Source organism: Suricata suricatta, chromosome 11 (genome assembly GCF_006229205.1).
Source record: "Suricata suricatta isolate VVHF042 chromosome 11, meerkat_22Aug2017_6uvM2_HiC, whole genome shotgun sequence".
NCBI classification, from domain to species: domain Eukaryota; kingdom Metazoa; phylum Chordata; class Mammalia; order Carnivora; family Herpestidae; genus Suricata; species Suricata suricatta.
Window position 1 is genome coordinate 57,759,231 of NC_043710.1, and position 17,479 is coordinate 57,776,709.

At 55.6% G+C, this 17,479-nt stretch overlaps 2 protein-coding genes across 3 annotated transcripts in view; both read right to left on the reverse strand.

Annotated features, from left to right (window-relative positions):
- Positions 1-14,720, reverse strand: part of LRRC32 (leucine rich repeat containing 32) — a 28,629-nt gene extending 13,909 nt beyond the window's left edge. Inside the window, exons 1-4 of one of the 2 annotated variants that reach the window (XM_029915235.1) lie at positions 14,567-14,720; positions 14,280-14,385; positions 13,829-13,903; positions 7,030-7,136 (exon numbers count right to left, since the gene is read on the reverse strand). The gene's annotated coding sequence lies outside the window, so the exon portion shown is untranslated. Of the gene's footprint in view, positions 1-6; positions 97-7,029; positions 7,137-13,828; positions 13,904-14,279; positions 14,386-14,566 lie in introns of those variants that run through there. The other variant, XM_029915236.1, reaches the window with a different exon arrangement.
- Positions 14,721-14,894: 174 nt separating this feature from the next.
- Positions 14,895-17,479, reverse strand: part of LOC115272610 (olfactory guanylyl cyclase GC-D-like) — a 37,581-nt gene continuing 34,996 nt past the window's right edge. The window contains exon 19 of the mRNA XM_029915637.1: positions 14,895-15,241. Coding sequence (XP_029771497.1) covers positions 15,130-15,241 — 112 coding nt within the window. The 3' untranslated portion in view covers positions 14,895-15,129. The remainder of the gene's footprint in view (positions 15,242-17,479) is intronic.

Genomic DNA, 17,479 nt, shown 5'->3' on the forward strand with positions numbered 1-17,479 from the left:
TCCTACCTGGCTCAGTGCGGCCGCCGCTCCTCTCCCGCGCAGCCCCGGCACATTTTGCGCAAATCTGCTCGCCCCCCCACGTCCCACCCCGCGCCAGACCCCGGGGTCACGGCCCGCGGAGGCCCACGGCTGCTCCACTGCCCCACGGGAACCCGACCCGCGAGGGGGCGGCTCGGGCTCCAATTTAAATACCTCTCTTGCCGACCCGCCCCACCACGCCCCCCCTTGGCCAAGCTGCGGGGTCCTAGCGCCCGGCCGGCGCGCCCCTCGTGACTCGGTTTCTCCCGAACGCGCGAGGGGGTGAAGCATCTTTCCGCTGGAATCCGGGCTGGGAAGGGGCGGGGTGGCAGGGGGCGGGATGAAAGGGCCGGAGTGGGGGGCCGGAGGGGAGGAGGGTCGCTAAGGAAGCGCTGGGCGGGCGAGGCCGCCCGCACCGCCGCACGTGCAGCTCGTGGCCCCGCGGGGTCCGGAGAGGCGGGAGGGGGGGCCTCTAGGAGCCGCAGGTCCGCAAAGGAAATCCGGCCTGGCCCCGATTTCCCCGCTGCCGGCGCCGCCGCACTTGGGGGGGGGCGCTCAACAGCAGGGCTGAACGCGGAAGGAAATGACCCTTCACTGGCCCTGGGGCGGCCGCAGAGGGGGTTCCCCAAACCGCGGCCATCCCCTCTGACGAGTCCAGGCAGGTCACTTCCCCTCTGATTGTGCTCTTGTATCCAGACTCGCCTTCCTCCATCATCTCCCGGAACCTTAAGCCATCCTGTGAAACGGTACCATCGGAGTCCCCAGTTTTCAGGCTAGGGATGGGACAGCGAATATATAAAGAAAAACCAGTTGTCTGGGACTAGTAAGGTCCCCATTTATATTTGGGGAAACTGAGTCTCATAAAGGTTAAGTGGCCCATCCAAAGTCACATAGCCTGTAAGAGCAGGGATTTGAATCTAATCTGTCCACAAAGCTAAGTCCGGGTAGATCTGGGTCTCCTTTTCCAGGGACCATCTTGCTCAGGTTGGTTTAAAGGGCTGTGTGTACAAGTCACGTCTGGTATTGTTGTCTTTTACATTAGAGGTTGAGGCACACCTTCCCCCAAAGCCAGCCCCTCTCCTAGATGGATGCCTTGGTCCCACCTAATCATAGGTACTCTGCCCTGCAGGGTGTCCACCCAAGGATGGGGGAGAAGGGTCATGTCTGGCCCCCTACCCCAGTTCCAAGGATAGAAAGTTTCTCTTCCCAGCCCTGAGAGTGACATGGGGTGCTCCATTTTACAGATGGAAGTGACCACCCAAAGCCTTGTGGTAAATCACGGTAAAGGTGGGCTTAGAAACTGGGTTCCCTGAATCCCTAGATGGCTGCACTTTTTACTTCTTCCCATCTGACTTACTGTGGGGACGGGCTTGGGCAGACGGGGACGGTCCAGAGAGGACAAACTGTGATAGCAGGTGGTTCAGGGCCTAACCTAGCCTCGGAGGGGATCAGGGAAATCTTCCCTAAGGAGAAGCCTGAGCTGGAATGAAGGTGTGGGTAGGAAAGGGTGAAGGAACAGGGAAGGGGGTCCAAACCTCCCCTTCCCTGTCAGCCCCTGGAGGCCTCGGATCTATGCTCTTGGAGGTCCCAGCTGTCATCCCAACCCTCTCTCTACACCCTAGTACTCTTCTGGTCAAACAGAACCTCAGTCTGCCTGTCGGTAAAGTGAGGCAGACAGTAGCCACTCCTTGGGGGCAGTGCCAGAATGAAGCTTAGTGAACTGGGGCCTGGCCCCAGGGGGTAACTCCTTGCTGGCTTTACTGGTGATACCTCTGTTGTACTCCTCGGGCTTCCTTTTCAGATCCTTGCCCAAGGGGCCAGATGTCCAGAAACTGCTTCGAGGCATCCTTGTAGCATGGGCAGAGCACTGCCAAACAGGATTCAGGCGTTTCCCGGGTTCTCCTGTGTGACCCGCTCCTGCCACACCCAGGCCCAGGCCGGCTGAGTGCCAGCTCTTCCTTTAACCTGAGCCGCTACCAGGCAGAAACCACTGGGCTGGCACAGAGCTTTGGCCGGCGTTGGGTTAGGGCGGGGCCGGAGCTATGACGGGCTAGGGGACAGCGGCCTGCCTCCCACACACCCCCAAAGGCTGCGGTTGTGGTTAGCTAGTTCGTGGGGTTCCACCTCACCCAGTGCCCGGATGGGGCTCCCCAGGAGTTGGAGACAGATGGGCAACCAAGTGTGACCACCTGCTGCAGGTACCTCTTGGGACTGGGGGCCCAAAGCCAAAAACCCTGCATGCTCAGTACCCCCCCCTTCATCTCTTCACTTCTGCGGCAGTCATGTTGCTGTGTGACTTTTGGCAGCTTGCTTGCTCTTTCTGACCTCAGCTTGTGGATCAGCAAAGTGAGACTAGTAACATCACCTGACGTCCTGCCTTGCTGTAAAGAATCAAATGCCCCGATGTGTGTAAAGTACCTTTTCGGAGGCCTGGCCCATGGTACTTGCTTAATACATATGACTTCCCTTTCCTGGTGGGCCTCAGAGAGCTAATGAATAAAAATGTCCAGAACCCCCCGCCCCCCGCCACCCGCCAGCATCCCCAGATGTGAGGCAGATAGGATGACTGAGTCCAGAGGTCTCGAAGGCCAAGTCCAGGAGTCTGAACTTGATCTGAAGGAAGGCAAGAGGTTAGAACTGAGCAGGGTCAAGGTTGCCTGGCAGCCATGGGGAGGGTGGCTTTCTTTAAAAGGCCACCGAGGCTAGCTTTCCATCCAGTGTTGGCTAGTTCCCGCTTGCACACCTCCAGGAACAGGGAGTTGTCCTGGACAGCCCATCAGTGGGCAGACTCAAGCTGTCTTGACTGCGTTGGTATTTTTGTGAAAATATTTCCATCGCCTCATGTGTCTGTCAGTAGGAGATGCATTTGTCCTGTGTCCTCAGGACCGCCATTCTGAGATGAGAAAACCCTTTCAGGCACCAAGTCAGGCTCAGGGCTCCCTGCAAGGGCTTCACCTCAGGCCAAGATGACGCTCGGGGTCCCAAGTAGGAGCGAGTGGCCAAGGAAGGCAATGACAAGCACATCCTGTGTGACCTTGGGCAAGCCGCTAAACCTCTGGGCCTTGCTGTCCTCATCTAACTGTAAAACTGGAGTGGAAAGGCCCCTGGCATCTTGGGCCCTCAATTCAGTTTCCACTATTCTTTACTAAATACCCACTATGAGCCAGTCTTTCATCTCATGTGGCAAATCAGGCTAAAAACAGCTACAGAGAGCCTTTCATTTAGGTGTCTTTATTATCAGTTACTGACTAGGAAAACAGGTTCAGAGGGGTTAAGCCACTGGCCCAAGTCACACAGCTTTGGAGTCAGGAATTGAACCCAGGTCTCTGTACTCCCAGATCAGGTCTCAGTACAAGGATATGGCTTGCCCCTGCCCCTAGCCTAGCACCCCTGTGGGCCCCTGAGAGTCAGGAAGTCCCTTATCAGTCCCTACTGGGGCCCTGCCTTCTGGGGCAGAACCCTGGGTTCCCCAGTTCTTTTACGGCCCACCGTCCTTTGCTCCCTAGGGCAACTAGGCCCAGACCATACCAGCTAGGGCCACCTCCTAGAGGGACAGTAGGAGAGGAAAGCAAATGTTGCTGGGTATCCGCTGTAAGGAGTCTGTGAGCCAAAATCCAGCATTGGGTGCTTGGAAAATAAACACTTATAAAGGACAAGTGGTAGGTCCCTTGCTCTGATGTGTTAAATGGGAATAAGTACCTGGTGCCAGGTACTTTATCTCCTCCTCACGCCCATCTGATAAAGTGGGGACTATTGGTGCCCCCCTTTTACAAAAGAGAGACTGAGGCTCAGGGGATGCTGTGACCTGCCTACAGTCACACAGCTCATGGACAGGGCACCACAACCATTTCCATCTGAGTCCTCAGACCCAAGGCCCTTACGCATGTACAGAGACCGACTTGGCTCTTTCTCTGTTCTAAGTAGGGACACGAGCACCGGGAGTGACCAATGCAGGGGAAGGTGAAGCCCTATGGACCCCTCTGCCGCCCCCCAGGAGGCACCGGGCTCTGAGTCCGCTCATCAAGAACTGGTTTGGGGAGGTGGGTCTGGAGGCTCCCAGAGGCCCCAAGGGAGAGGGGAAGGGTAGATGAGAAAATTCGAGACTGGGCAAGGCAGGCAGGCAGGATCAGAAGCGTCTCCACAGCTCGACTGTGCCGCGCCACGAACCGTGAAACCACAGCTCTCTGCAGCACCCAGGCTGCTGGGAACCCGAGGGTTTGTCCCTTCGAGCCACACAACTTTCTCCTCCATTTTAACCATTTGAAGGTTAAACTCAACGTCACTTGCCCTAATGATCCCGGGTTAACGGTATGGGCTTTAGGCAAGCCTGGGCGAGGGCTGGGGTGGGGAAGACAGCAAGCGCACGAGTGCCCCTGAAGACAGCATGAAGTAGAGGCCGGGCTGCCTTGGGGACAGCCCGCCACAGGGGAGCTGGACAGCCTGGGGCGAGTCATTCTTCCCCGGTAGTCTCAGTTTCTCATCTGTGTACTGGGGACTCATTCTGCCAAGTTCAGGGCGGTCTTGAGATGACACTGAAAAGCTGAGTGGAGTAGGGCTGGGTCAATATGATTACTGATACTGTCTTCTTCATGTGAAAGGCTGTGACTCTGTGGTTGACCTGAACAGGAAGGGACCTTTTTTTTGGCAGGTGGAGCACGCAGTGATAGGAGACAATGACTGGGAGGGGCTGAGTGGAGGAACCCCAGGCTGTCGGCTCAGGGGACCCAGGTGGAAGGCCAGCCGCCTCAGGCAAGGTGCAGCTCCCTGGAGGGGAAGGGCTGTGGCCCAGGCATGGTGGGGGGTTCCCCGGAGGTGACCCCAACTTCAGGGTCCCAGCTGTGCTTAGCTTCCCAACAGGCTCCTGGCTCCGGGCTTCCTCCTCAGTGAGGGGGTTGAGGGTGGGAGTGTCACAGCCTCGAGGTCTGGCAAAGCTTCTAGAAACTGGCTCACACATACCCAGGTGATCCCCACAGATAAAGGCCACCTCTTGAAGGTTCAGAGAATCCCACTTGCCTCCCCTACTTCCACTTCAAGAAAGACAGCAGATTTTAGGCCCCCAGAGCATCTGAGGGGGTGATTCCCCTCCCCCACCCTATTTTTTTTGACCTGTCGCACATGAGGTCCCCCTGGGTTCACCCCACAGGGGCCTTGGCCAGCTCCTCTCAGACTGTGGAGACTGTCAGGATCCCTGGGGGCTTGTTAAAACAGACTGCCAGGCCTCACCCTGGACACCCTGGTGCAGTAGGTCTGAGCTTCATATCATCAAACCCCCAGGGGGGCCAGTGCGGGCCGTGCACAGGCCACCTTGGAGAAGCGCGTGCCTGTGAGGGTGAGGGGCAGCCTTCATCCTCTGTGAGATGGACATGACCACAGCCCCTCCTCACCAAGCTGCCTACATGAAGGCATGAAGTTGGGAGCGATGGGTAACGGGATTATGAGTCTTTCTTACATGAGTGAAATTCTGAGACCAGTGTGAGGCCTCTGTACTTTCGAGCTGGGAAGGGGACGGGCTGGCCCAGGAGCTTTCTTTAAGATTTTTAATTTAAAAAGTTTTTTTTAATTTTAGGGTGAGGAGGGGCAGAGGGCAAGAGTGAGAGACCATGGCGGGGACATGGGGGAGGGCAGAATCAGAGAGAGAAAGAAAGAGAGAGAATCTTAAGCAGGTTCCACACTCAGTGCAGAACCTGATGCAGAGCTCAATCCCATGACTTGAGTCAAAATCAGGAGTCAGACACTCAACTGACTGAGCCCCCAGGCGCCCCCCGAGACAGTTTCTAACACAGCTTTCATGTTGTAACCCATTTAATCCTACAACACCCAATCAGGTAAATATTTTATTATTATTGCTATTATTATTATCTCCTCCTTAGATAGATGACCTATGAGGAAACACAGAGAGGTTAAGGGATTACCTCAAGGTTGCACAGCCCATACAAATGAGTCCAGGGTCCAGCACCTACCCATTTAATGCTCTATTATATCGTCATTTGATTGAATATTAATTTGTCAAAAGAGTAAACAATCTAAAACTTCAAATTTACATGATGCCCCTTGTGTACAGCACTGTATTTTCTCCCCTCTGGAATGGGATGAGGAGTAGCCTGAGGAGGGCAGAGCTGAGGGAGAGAAGCAGCCTAGATTTCAGAGAGAGACCCACCTGGGTGCCCACCCTCACTGTGCTGTCCACTGCTGTGTGACTTTGGGCCGAAGGCCTCACCTCTCTGAACCCATTCATTCCGTCTCTGTAAAGTGGAGCAGCAGCGGTGGTTAGGGCTGTTTGCAGAGTGAGCTCCTTTGTGTCAGAGCCTGCCTGCCTGTGGCACTCATCCATTTGATGGTACACTTGTGATTTCTGCCTAGTTACTGTCTGTTTTTTTTTAACAGCAGCTCTCTCTTCTTCATGCTGGTCTCATTTGGGGAAGGGATGGAGAGGTCTTAGACACTTCCCCTGGCTGTGCCTGGAGACTGTGGGGCGGGGACCTGTCTGAAAGGTAGCTGTGACTGCCCCGGGGCAATGAGAGTGAACAGCATTCCCATTCTGCAGAGGGACAGGGGGCCTCCAGAGAAGGGCTGGGGGTGGGGCAGAGGCCTGGGCACACCCAGCTCTTATTGTAACCCTCTCCTCTGGCCCAGGCCACTGGGACCCCTTCTTGTCCTACTCCCATTGCCTTCCTCGTGACCAGAGGGTCTTCCTAGAACACTGTGAGTACTGGTCTTTGGGGGAAATCTGAGGCTTGAGGGCGCCAGAACTAGCTCACGTCAGAGTCAGGAGATGTAATGTCGGGTTGTCTCATCTCCCCGCACCCCTGCCTGTGACATCCCTTCACACACATATGCTCCCCTCCACAGACACAGTGCACCTGCAAAAGCACACCCCAGACCCCTTTAACACACACACACACACACACACACACACACACACACACACACACACACTTCATATAACACTTTGTATCCCATATGCACAGCAAAGGCTTAAAATAGCCAGGCTCCCGAGCCCAGGGCACATACACAGACACAGGGGGTACATGCTTGTAGGAACTAGGCTGGGAGCTCACATTGCTTGTAACTCCGATTTTCTCCAAAGCAGATCATACAGAAGTCGAGTGGCTGATTTCCTGGGGTGTGAAAGGGAAGAAAGGAAAGGACAGTTTAAAAGACTGCTGTGGCCTTCCAGGGAGCCTGAGGTTCATCCCGATGGGAAACTGTGAGCTCAGGATGCCAGGAGGTTTGAGGTTGGGCCGGGGTTGCTGGATGCAGATCGTGTGTCCTGCCTCCCAGGGAGTGGACACTGGCCCTGTCTCCAAAGCCAGCCTTCTCTCCAGGTCTGGAAGCTTGGGAATGGCTATTCAGCCTTCTGGACTGTTGTTCTCCAGCTTCTTCTGGGCTGTGACTTTCGCCTGCTTGCCTTCCCTCTCCTCTGTACGCTGGGGACAGCAGACCTGAGTTTGAGACCTGATCCAGACCCCCGACACCAACCTTACCTCTGCCTGCATCAGGGCCCTCCTGGCCTCCTGGGGGCCGGGCTGTGCTTCTCGCTGGCAGAGGCCATCCCTCAGAAGAGCAGGGCAGCCCCTCTCCCTGCAGGCTCTGCCGTCAGCACAGACACTCCCCTATTTCACAAAGCCCTTCCAGGCCAACCCATGTCCCCTCCAGCTATGCCCTGTCCTCTTGTCTCCTAGCTGGACCTGCCAGGGCTGCTGCCTACCCTTGCTGTGTCTGTCTCCCAACGCACCCCCCACACATACATGCCTCCCTTCTCCCTCCACTTGTCTCCAGCCTCATCATTCCAAGTAGCGCATCCCCACCTTCCACATCCAGAACTGCTGCAGACGGACACTCTTTTGTCTCCAGCTCCCTCAGCTGCTTGGTCACTTGGCTGCATTCTTTACAGCTGCCCACTCCCTCCTTCCTGAATCTCCCTCTTTCCTTAGCATCTTGTGATGCCCTCTCCTGGCTCTCTTGCCACTTCTCCAGTATCTGTCTCCTCCTGGATCCTTCTCTGGCCCCTGCTCTTCTTCCTTCTCCTCCACCTGATCTTTAAATGTGGAAGCTCCCGGATCTCCCTGGCTTGTTTTTCACCTTGCCCTCCCTCCAGGAGACCTTCCTGCCCCAGGGCCCCCCTTTCCTGTTCATCCATCCAGCCATTCATCCTCCATGTGGCAGCCAGATGGAGTCTCTCCAAAACACAGATTTGACCAGGTCACTCCCTGCTTACAACCCTTTGATGGTCCTGGGGGGTCCAACCACAAGTCACAGTTCCCATTTTCCTGTCTCTTTCACTGCTCACGGGGACCAGATTCCATATCACGCACCAACATACATCCTCCGCAGGCTCCTTTCCTGCTCTCTCCCAACTGTGCTCTGTTCTCTCAGCCACACTCCTGCTCTCCCTGCCCCCTCTCGCTCCCACTCTTCCCCACCCCCATCTCTTCCCTCTGTCTCTGTCCCTCTCTACATTTAGAGTTGCCAGAGGACCACCCTCCCTTGGACTGCCTGCCTAGAACACATCCTGCCCAGTGTCTGGGAGGTCCTTCGAAGGCTTCTGGATGGCCATCGTTCATGGGTGCCCTTTCTAGTTCATTCTCCCACTTACACTGCAGACACAGACCTTACCTCTGTCTATCACACACTCTGATGTCTGCTCATTCAGCTCCTCCATCCGCCATCCGGACACATGGCTGTTGGCCTTGGCCTCACCCGGGGCCCAGCCTCACCTGCCTGTTCCTCTGGACCTCACCCCAGAATGCACCCCATTTCCTTTGGCTGGTCCCACCCTGCAGCTGGGGACTGAGGCCGTTACTGTATCCACGTCAGCTCTTTCCATGTAGTGTGTCGCTATGGGCCAAGAAGGCAGGCAGGATGGTGCACATGGTGGGGGCTTTGGAGTCATGATCTAGGAGTCGCAATAGCTTCATCGAAAGGTATAGGGAGAGTAACGTCTACCTTCGTGATCATAGTAAGGATTAAAGTGCAGGTGTCCTGTCCATATCAGTTTCTTCTTTTCAGTGGAATAAAGACTCTCCTACGGGCTGCCCGCAGGCAGGTAAGCCTTACCCACATCCTGCCCAGTGCCTGGGAAGGTCTGATTCAGGCCCTTAAAAGGCTCCTGGGCCTTTAATCAATCTTATAATTGTTCTTTGGGTAGCTATCAATGAAGCAGGAAGCAGAGGCTGAGTGCTGGTTGGCTTGGGATGGCAGCAGGCTTGGGACACAAGGTGGGGATGTCAGTCAGGGAGGGGACGGGCAGGAGAACTAAGCGGCTGCGTGGCAGGGGTGAGAAGCGGGGAGTCGTTCATGAAGCCCGGCTGTATGACATGCAGTGATGTGCTCTCTTCTTGGCTCCCAGGAATTCTCCAGCAAACTCCCCATTTCTTATGATGTACTGGGAACTTGGATCTGGTTTTATTTAGGCTAAGTGTGGGTTCAAGGTGGACACTCAGGGAGAACAAAGACTGCCCCCCCCCCCCCAATCAGCCTAGCTTTCCCCCAGGCCACGCACTTCATTACAGTTCTGGAAGTAGGCCAAGTGGATATTGTGATGTTCCTCAGGCAAGGATTTGGGACTTGGACGCAATGGTCACACAGTCTCCAGGCCATTGAGTCCAGGTCCTGGGTTACTAACATTACTAATAGGAATGCCTCACAATAAAAGTCCTCTAGTCTGAAACCGAGGGTCTGAGCACTTTGAGAGGACTAGGTGGGGCTGGGCACGGGAGGAAAGAGTGGGGAGGGTCCCTTGGCAGAAGCCCCCTGCAAAGAGCCCTGGCCATCAGCAGTGGGGCACACGCTATATAGGAAGGTGGCATGGAGAGGCCTGTGCTGCAGGTAGGCTGGGGACAGCACAGGCCAATGGGGAATGGAGGCAGGACAGTGGCCCGGAGGTTGATGCCATCTCTGAGTGCCCCGGTGGTGGGCCTGGACAAAGGCAGAGGCCAGTGTGGTTGGCAATGGGTTTGGGAAGAGGGTCATGGGAAGGACAGGGAAGAGAGGGTGATCATTCCTGGTTCTGACCAGGTGACTGGGCAGAGCACAGTCACAGTGCTCTGTGGCTCCCTGGGGAGATGGCCGCCAGGCAGCCAGATGCTGGGCCTGGAGCCCAGGAGAAGGTTTAAGTCAGCAAGAGGAGAATGCCAGCAAGTGCCTCATTCTCCTGTCCCTGCATGGGGACCACGACATCTGGCGCCCAAGAGAGGGTCTGGTAGGCCACGTGTGTGCCACCTAGGTGTTATTTAATTGGAGTTTAAATGGCACAGATGCTGACTCGGGCCAGGCTTCTTGGATGAAGACAGGTCCCAAATCTGCTGTCCTCCACTGTCCTTCACTCATCAGATGGAGTCCCCCAGCAAGATTCCTCTGTGGGGTGGGCCCCCACCTATGGCTCTGTGTGGCCCCATCCTACCTTCCGGCAGCAGCCCCGGGAGCCTGCGGGCTGGGAGGGGCCCAGAATATTGGGGTTGACTCAGGGCTCCTGGTTCTCTCCGGAACAGCTTGCCTGCCCCCTAGTGGACTTCTGAAGAGTCTCAAGTACTCGCAGACCCTGGAAAGGGGCCTTGAGGATAAAGTCCACCCTGTCCACATCCTAATGGGGAGACTGGACGCCCCAGCAGGGATGGCTTGTGCAAGTCCAGGGGCGGAGCCGGAACAAGAGGTGGCGTTGCTGGCCCTTGGGAAGGAGCCCAGGCTCTGGCGTCCCACAGCCCCAGCGCAGCTCAGCAGCAGCGGGGGCGATGACACCCCCTGCCTAGGGCTACAAGGACGGCTGCCAGACAACACACAGACAACGTGCTCATAATGTGTGGCTCTTTCCTCCCATTCTACGCCACTTCTTCTCCCCTGTAAGAGTGTAGACTCAGCTCAAACAGCCTCTGAGCAAATCAAACCTGGATCTTCGAGCAGGTGGATTTCCTTAAAGTGGGGTTCACCTGCCACTGCAGTGGCCTCCTCTACCTCCCCTGCCCTGTTATATTTACTCCCTACTGGGGTCACAGAAAGAGGGCTTAGACCCAGCCCTGCCTTTAGGAAGCCCCCAGTCTGCAGGGACAGAGCTGGACAAGGTGGCTGGGGGGGGGCGCGCCAAGGGGGTCAGAGGAAGTGCCCCTCCTCCAGTATGCAGGGGTGAAGGGATGGTTTCCAGAAGTGCTTCCTGGAGGAGGCAGCAGAACAGAGGTGTGGCGGGTGAGGAGGAGCTGGCCAGAAGGGGTAGGAAGCACAGGGGCTAGGGAAGACCACTCAGGCTAGTACAGGGGTGGAGGTAAGAGCATCTGTAGCTGCAAGAGGCATGGTGGTGAGGAGAGCGGGGGCAGACAGGAGAGCCACGGACTGACACATTGCCCACATGCGGCACGTGGGATCTGAACTAAGCATTAGCCTACTCGAGCCTCGTGCAGAGAACATCCGAGGAGGAGAGCTCTGGTGGCAGGAGAGCTCAGGAGCCCGCGTTGCAGGAGGGAAGATTGTCCGCTGACAGCCTCTGGACTAACTAGCTCTTTAGTTCATCAGTTCGCCTTCCTGCATGCCTCCTCCTGGGTACTGGGCTAATGGAATGAACTAGATATGGTTCCTGCCGTCCAGGGAGAGTCGGGCATGGAAACTAATAATTGCATATCAAGGGAGGTCTGGGAAAGGGTTTCAGGAGGAGGTGGCTTTTAGGTGAGCTTTGAAGGACATTTGGGACTTTGCCAAATGTTGAAAAAAGGGTAGTGTCATGTAGGTGGAAACAACAGCAAGAGTGAGATGTGACATCATTCCGCCTTTGGAGAAGAGTAAGCAATCCGTCGTGACCAGAGAGTTAAGTGGAAGGGTGCAGGGGAGGTGAAGCCAGCACGAGCAGAGGAATGCCAGGCTAGAGTGTTGGCTTTTCCAAGGAGTCCGTCCTAAATCGTGCCTGCCTGAGGAGCACTGCGCCCAACAGTTCCAGATCACTGGACCCTGCAAAGATCTTTTGGAGCCCTGAGGTTGTGCCTGCCACTGTGAGAACTCTGCACTCAGGCAGGCTCCGTGCCAGGAGTATTCCGTTGCTGGAAACTGACCAAGGGACAGGAAGATGGCCCCAGGCCAATGGTGAAGGTGGAGGACTCGCCGGGGAACTGCTGGCACTACCTCACCATGAAAGGCATGACTTGGGGCCCATCTCTGGGGTTCCCCCTGGACATATGCACGGAAGCCCCATGCAAATGCTAGGCTGACTCCTCCTAAGAGGCGGATGAGTTCCTGAAAGGCTCTTGAGCCTCCCTAGGAAGGTTTTGTCCTCACTCCCCATTCCCAGAAAAGCCATGTGCCCCCTGAGAGCTTTCCAGGGACCATTGTTATTTCCCTAGGCTTTTGTAGCACTGTGGAACCACTTCAGATCAGAAGACACATAGAGACTGACATGGACAAGTCACTTCCCCCCTCCGAGCCTCTGTGTCCTCATCTAAAAAGTAGGCAAGTGACTCCTGCCTCGGTGAGTGGTGCAGCCGAGATCATGTCCCCGGAAGCTCCAGGCACAGGGCCAGCACGCAGCAGGGAGAGGAAAGTGTGGAATAAATAAGCGCTAACGTCTCCCAGCACAGAGGAAACTGGCCCAGCCCGGGCAGAGGCACGTCCCAGAAGCCAGGCAGGCACTGGCCTTCTGCCTCAGTGATCAGGTCCCCAGCCGCTCAGGGAAGGGTGCAGAAAGGGGAGGACCACAGTGGGGGCGGCCTCTATTCATCTGCAGTGAGTCAGCTTTGGAGACAGGATTCCCTCCCCGAGCCCCAGTTCTGCCCTGCAGGGTCTGAGCAGGGGCCTCTGGGAACAGCGCTGCCTCAGCCCTTCTGGGCATGGGCAGCTAAGAGGGCGGGCAGCAGGACAAGGGCTACTTTCCCCACACCACCATTGGGGGGGCCGAGAGCAAGGAGACCCAGGGCCGTAGGCAGGCGCAGTCTCACATATAACCCACACGTGCACGAGGCATGCACTTGGACACACACCACGAATGTGGACGCGCTCCTGTGCACAGACACAAGTACATGGTGATCTGCCACTGCTCCCAGGCTTTGGTGCCCAGACACACACACTTGGACACATCACATAGACAACTCAAGCAGCATACGTGCAGACACGCCAAGGCCCACGTATACACAAACGCACACACACACTCATACATGCACATGTATGTGCGCTGACAACATGCACACGGACATCCGTAAACAAGCACACACATGCGGACGCAGATGCACGCACGGTCCCTTTCAACTCCAACTTCCATATAATGTACATGAAGCCATGCGGGACTATGCACACACATGTGCACCGAGTCACCCCTCGGGTGACAGCACGCTTTTGCATCTGTTGTCACCTGTGACCCAACAGCAGTTCCAGAATGCAGGCGGGGCAGGGGCCTGATCCCTGCCGTGCAATGAGCAGCTGCGGGTACAGAGGGACCCCCGCCCGGATCATTGTAGGAAACCGGAATCTCGGGTTGAATTCTGGTGTCCTGGGTGAGTCCCGCAGGCCGGGTCTCCGTGTGCCCGCACGTGTGCTCACGGAAAATGCGTTTGCAAAGCCTCACACCCTGCGGGACCTTGCGGTCACCTAAACATAGAAGCTCCAGGCACAGTACAGTCTCTTCATCGAGACTGACCTTGGGGAGAAAATCTACAGGCCAAACATGGTCCACAGAGTTCAGAGGGAGAACCAGGGCCGAGTGGGGGTCCCCGCCCGCCCCCGCCATGGCAGCACGCATGTGCAGACGCGGTCACGCGCAAAGCCATGGGAGTGTCCTGCGGACGGTGCGTGCAGGTCCTCCCTCCCGCAGGCAGCTGCTGTCTCGCTTGGCCTTACATACATGTTGTCCCCACAGTGATCGCGCACAAGGATAGGGGAGCTCAGGGTGACTGGCCCGGTTCTGCATTTCAGGAAGCTGAGGAATAAAAAGGTTAGGGGCATGCAGGTCAGGAGTTCAGGAGTGGCATCTCCCAAAGTTCAAGTCTAGCACTTTTCCATCACACAGCAGCTAGTGGCCCATACACACATCATCCACGGCCCTCTCACATCTCTCTCGTGCTCAGTGTGTGCTCACATGCACACACACACACACACACACACACACACACACACACACACACAGAGGCAGCTAGCCTCTGTGAGCACAGCCCCCACCAGAATATTTTTCTAACGACCCTGGTTATGTGGAGCGCCAGCTCTGCCTCCCTAGGGAGTCTTTTGAAGAAGGACAAGTTTGTTTAGGGCTGAACCTGCCCCCACCCTCTCCCCTCAGTCAGGGAAATGAATTCCACCTGCACCAGTCCGCCAGCTCTGAAATCAGCCTCAGGGGTTTGGTGAGCGCTCTTTGATGTTAGAAGCCATTTAATGAGTTGGTTGTGGGTTTGTTTGCTTTCTTTCCTGTAAAACAGAAGTCTCATTTTCCTAAGAACTAAAGAATTATCACTCCACTCCCCTTCTTTCCCCTGAGATATTGGGAGCCCAAGGCCCAGACTCCCAACACAGTGCTCACAGATACCCAAAGAGTTAGGCTGGCCAGGGCAGGGAGGCAGGGAGGCAGGGACGGGGGCAGGATACGTACAGTGTTTGCTGTGGCCGAGACCTGTCTTGGGAACAAGTCTTACATGGGCCTCGTCAACACTCATTTTAGAGATGATGAAAGTCTCCATTCCCAGAGCCAACAGGCAGCCCAGCTGCGTCTGGGGCCCTCCTCTGCCTGGCTCTATCTCCTGGTCCCCCTCTTTCCCTGTGGCAGCTCTGCCACTTGGGGCACATGACCTCCTCCCTCTGGGCCCAGGCACTTGGGCTGTACAGTGGGAACAGTGTTCTTGGTGTGAGGAATAATAAGCCCTATGATAACAAGACCTCAGAGTCCAAACGATTTGTCAGGAACAAAGCACGGCCTGAAAGGGAGGGCATAATTCTATTTTTATTGTTTTTGTATCAAGAGCAAGTTCACCCACAGGATTCCTGCTGGAATGCATCAATTCATATTGCTTTAGGGCACTTCTTAATGAGCACCCTGCTGGCGGCCCAGTTGCTGGGGAAGAGCATTCCTTGTGGGGACTGGAGTAGAAAGAGGGGGTGAGTAGGCACAAGAATTTCTGGGCTGGGACAGGCCCCTGCCCCACTCTGTCTTCCTGCTCAGGGCCCAGCAGAGGCCTTACCCAAGCTCCCGGGCCTGGCCATACTCTGGTGCCGCGCTTGGGCGAAGGCCACCTTGATTTCTTGATTTATGAGGTCCTGCCAGGGATCCCTAGGGGGAAAGAAGAAACAAGAATGATAAAACTACCACCCAGAACAACAGTGGTGGCCATTTAGAGCCCACAGCTGCTTATGGGGAGCCCCTTGCTCCTTCTTTGGCTTCTTCTGATCCCCACCCCAGCCATGCCCTGGGCGTGCCCGGGACCAGGCTCAGGGACTCATCTGCGTATGGGGCTCCGTGTCCAGCCTCCCAGGAGACGGAGAGCTGGCCCCAGGTCTATCCCCTACTCCGGATGTGAACTGGGGCAGCCAAAATGCCATGGGAGGAGGGATCTTTGGCTCTGGAGGTATGAGACAAATCTGGGTTAGGGACACTGGGCCCCCACCCCGCACACTCCTTCATTTTCTCGTTTGCTTCCCATACACGCCTGAAAAATGGTAGGTTAGGGTTAGGACCTTTTCCTGGAGAGGAGAACAAGGCTCTGAATGACAGCCAGGGCCTCACATCAACCTGGAAGGGGACATTTCTGAGCCTGGTTGGCAGACGTAGAGGGAAGAGGAACGACCATTCTGTGAAGTGTCTCTGCGACACGTGACAGAAGGCACTTCCGTGGGCACTGCTGCTGTGGCTACACCAACACATGGAAGGGGGGGCTTTGTTCCCTTTCCCCTCGTCTCCACCGGCTCCCCCAAACACCCCTCAATACATGAAGGTAAATAGCTATTGTGGGTACAGCAAACACAGAGAGTAAGGATAAAAGCATCTTTATAAAACTTGGCTTAAAAAAAAAAATCAAGGGGGCGCCTGGGTGGCTCAGTCGGTTAAACCTCCGACTTTGGCTCAGATCATGATCTCACGTTCGTGGGTTGAGCCGCGGGGCTCTATGCTGACAGCTTAGAGCCTGGAGCCAGCTTCAGATTCTGTGTGTCTCTTTCTCTGCCCCTGCCCTCTTCATGCTCTGTCTCTCTCTGTCTCAAAAATAAATGAAACATTTAAAAAAAATCAAGTTATAGTATATAGTTAAAGAATTTGGAAACCGCCTGTTTTCCTTTATTAAAGTTATTTATTTATTTATTTTTATCTTTAATTTTTTAATGTTTTTTATTTATTTTTGAGAGATAGAGAGAGACAACACTAGCAAGGGAGGGTCAGAGAGAGAGAGAGGTACAGAATCTGAAGCAGGCTCCAGGCTTTGAGCTAGCTGTCAGCATAGAGCCCAACACAGGGCTCGAACCCACAAACCATGAGATCATGACCTGAGCCGAAGTCACGGATGCTCAACCAACTGAGCCACCAAGACGCCCCTTATTTATTTATTTTGAGAGAGAGAGAGAGAGAGAGAAAGAGAGAATTTCACATCTGTGTATCTGTTGGTCTGTCTGTGATCTCATCTCCAGGCACAAGCAGAGGGGCATGTGGTGGGAGTTTCCATGTATGCCTGTAAGGGAAGTGTAATGTGGGTGTGCACACATGTGTGCAGACACCCCATGTGTCCACGTGCTGGGTCTGATTCTGGGGGCCTAGGTGGGTGCCGATTCTCCCCTGCCTGCCTGAATAGAGGACTTCCAAGTCAGGTGGAGTTCACAGGGACTAATCTCAAAGAAGATGAAAACGTTTCTGGCACTTTCTAAGGTTTCCGTCAGGGAGTAGAAAAGTCATTAGCTGAGGGAGCTCAGGATGATAGATGTTTGCCAGACCTACCATTCCACTCCCACGATGGGGTGGGCCAGGGCCCAGATAGGAGCCAGCGGGAACCTGAGGGCTCACCTTCCCGGGCTCCTGGCACTGGGAGACCCATGGGTGCATCAGACGGCCAGATCTCCCAAGGCTTGGGTGAGTAGGGGAAAGTTCCATAAATGCAAAGAAGTGTCAGGAAGCAGCAAGTGCTATGGGGATGCAGCACCGGGAGGTGGGAAGGAGGTGGCAGCAGGGCTTTCTTTAGCATGTGTGATCAGAGCTGAGGCCTGAAGGACAGGAAGGGACCAGCCAGGCCATTTCAGGTACAGGCCTAGCAAGAGCAAAGGCCCTGAGGTTAGAAAGCACTCAGGGTGCTTTAAGGCAATGGCAAGGAGGCCCTGAGCAGATGGTGTGCAGTGAAAGGCGGCCAGCGAGCCAAGGCCAGGGGCAAGGGCAGGCCCAAAGAAGTGGGCCTTCAGGGTAGCATGAAAGAGTTCGGGCCTGAGCTCAGAGCAGTAGGAAGACCTAGAGGGTGGTAAACAGGGGACTTCCCTATTGATCATGTTGGTGTTCGACTTAGGAGCTCCCTCTGGCTGCCAGGTGGGGGCCGGA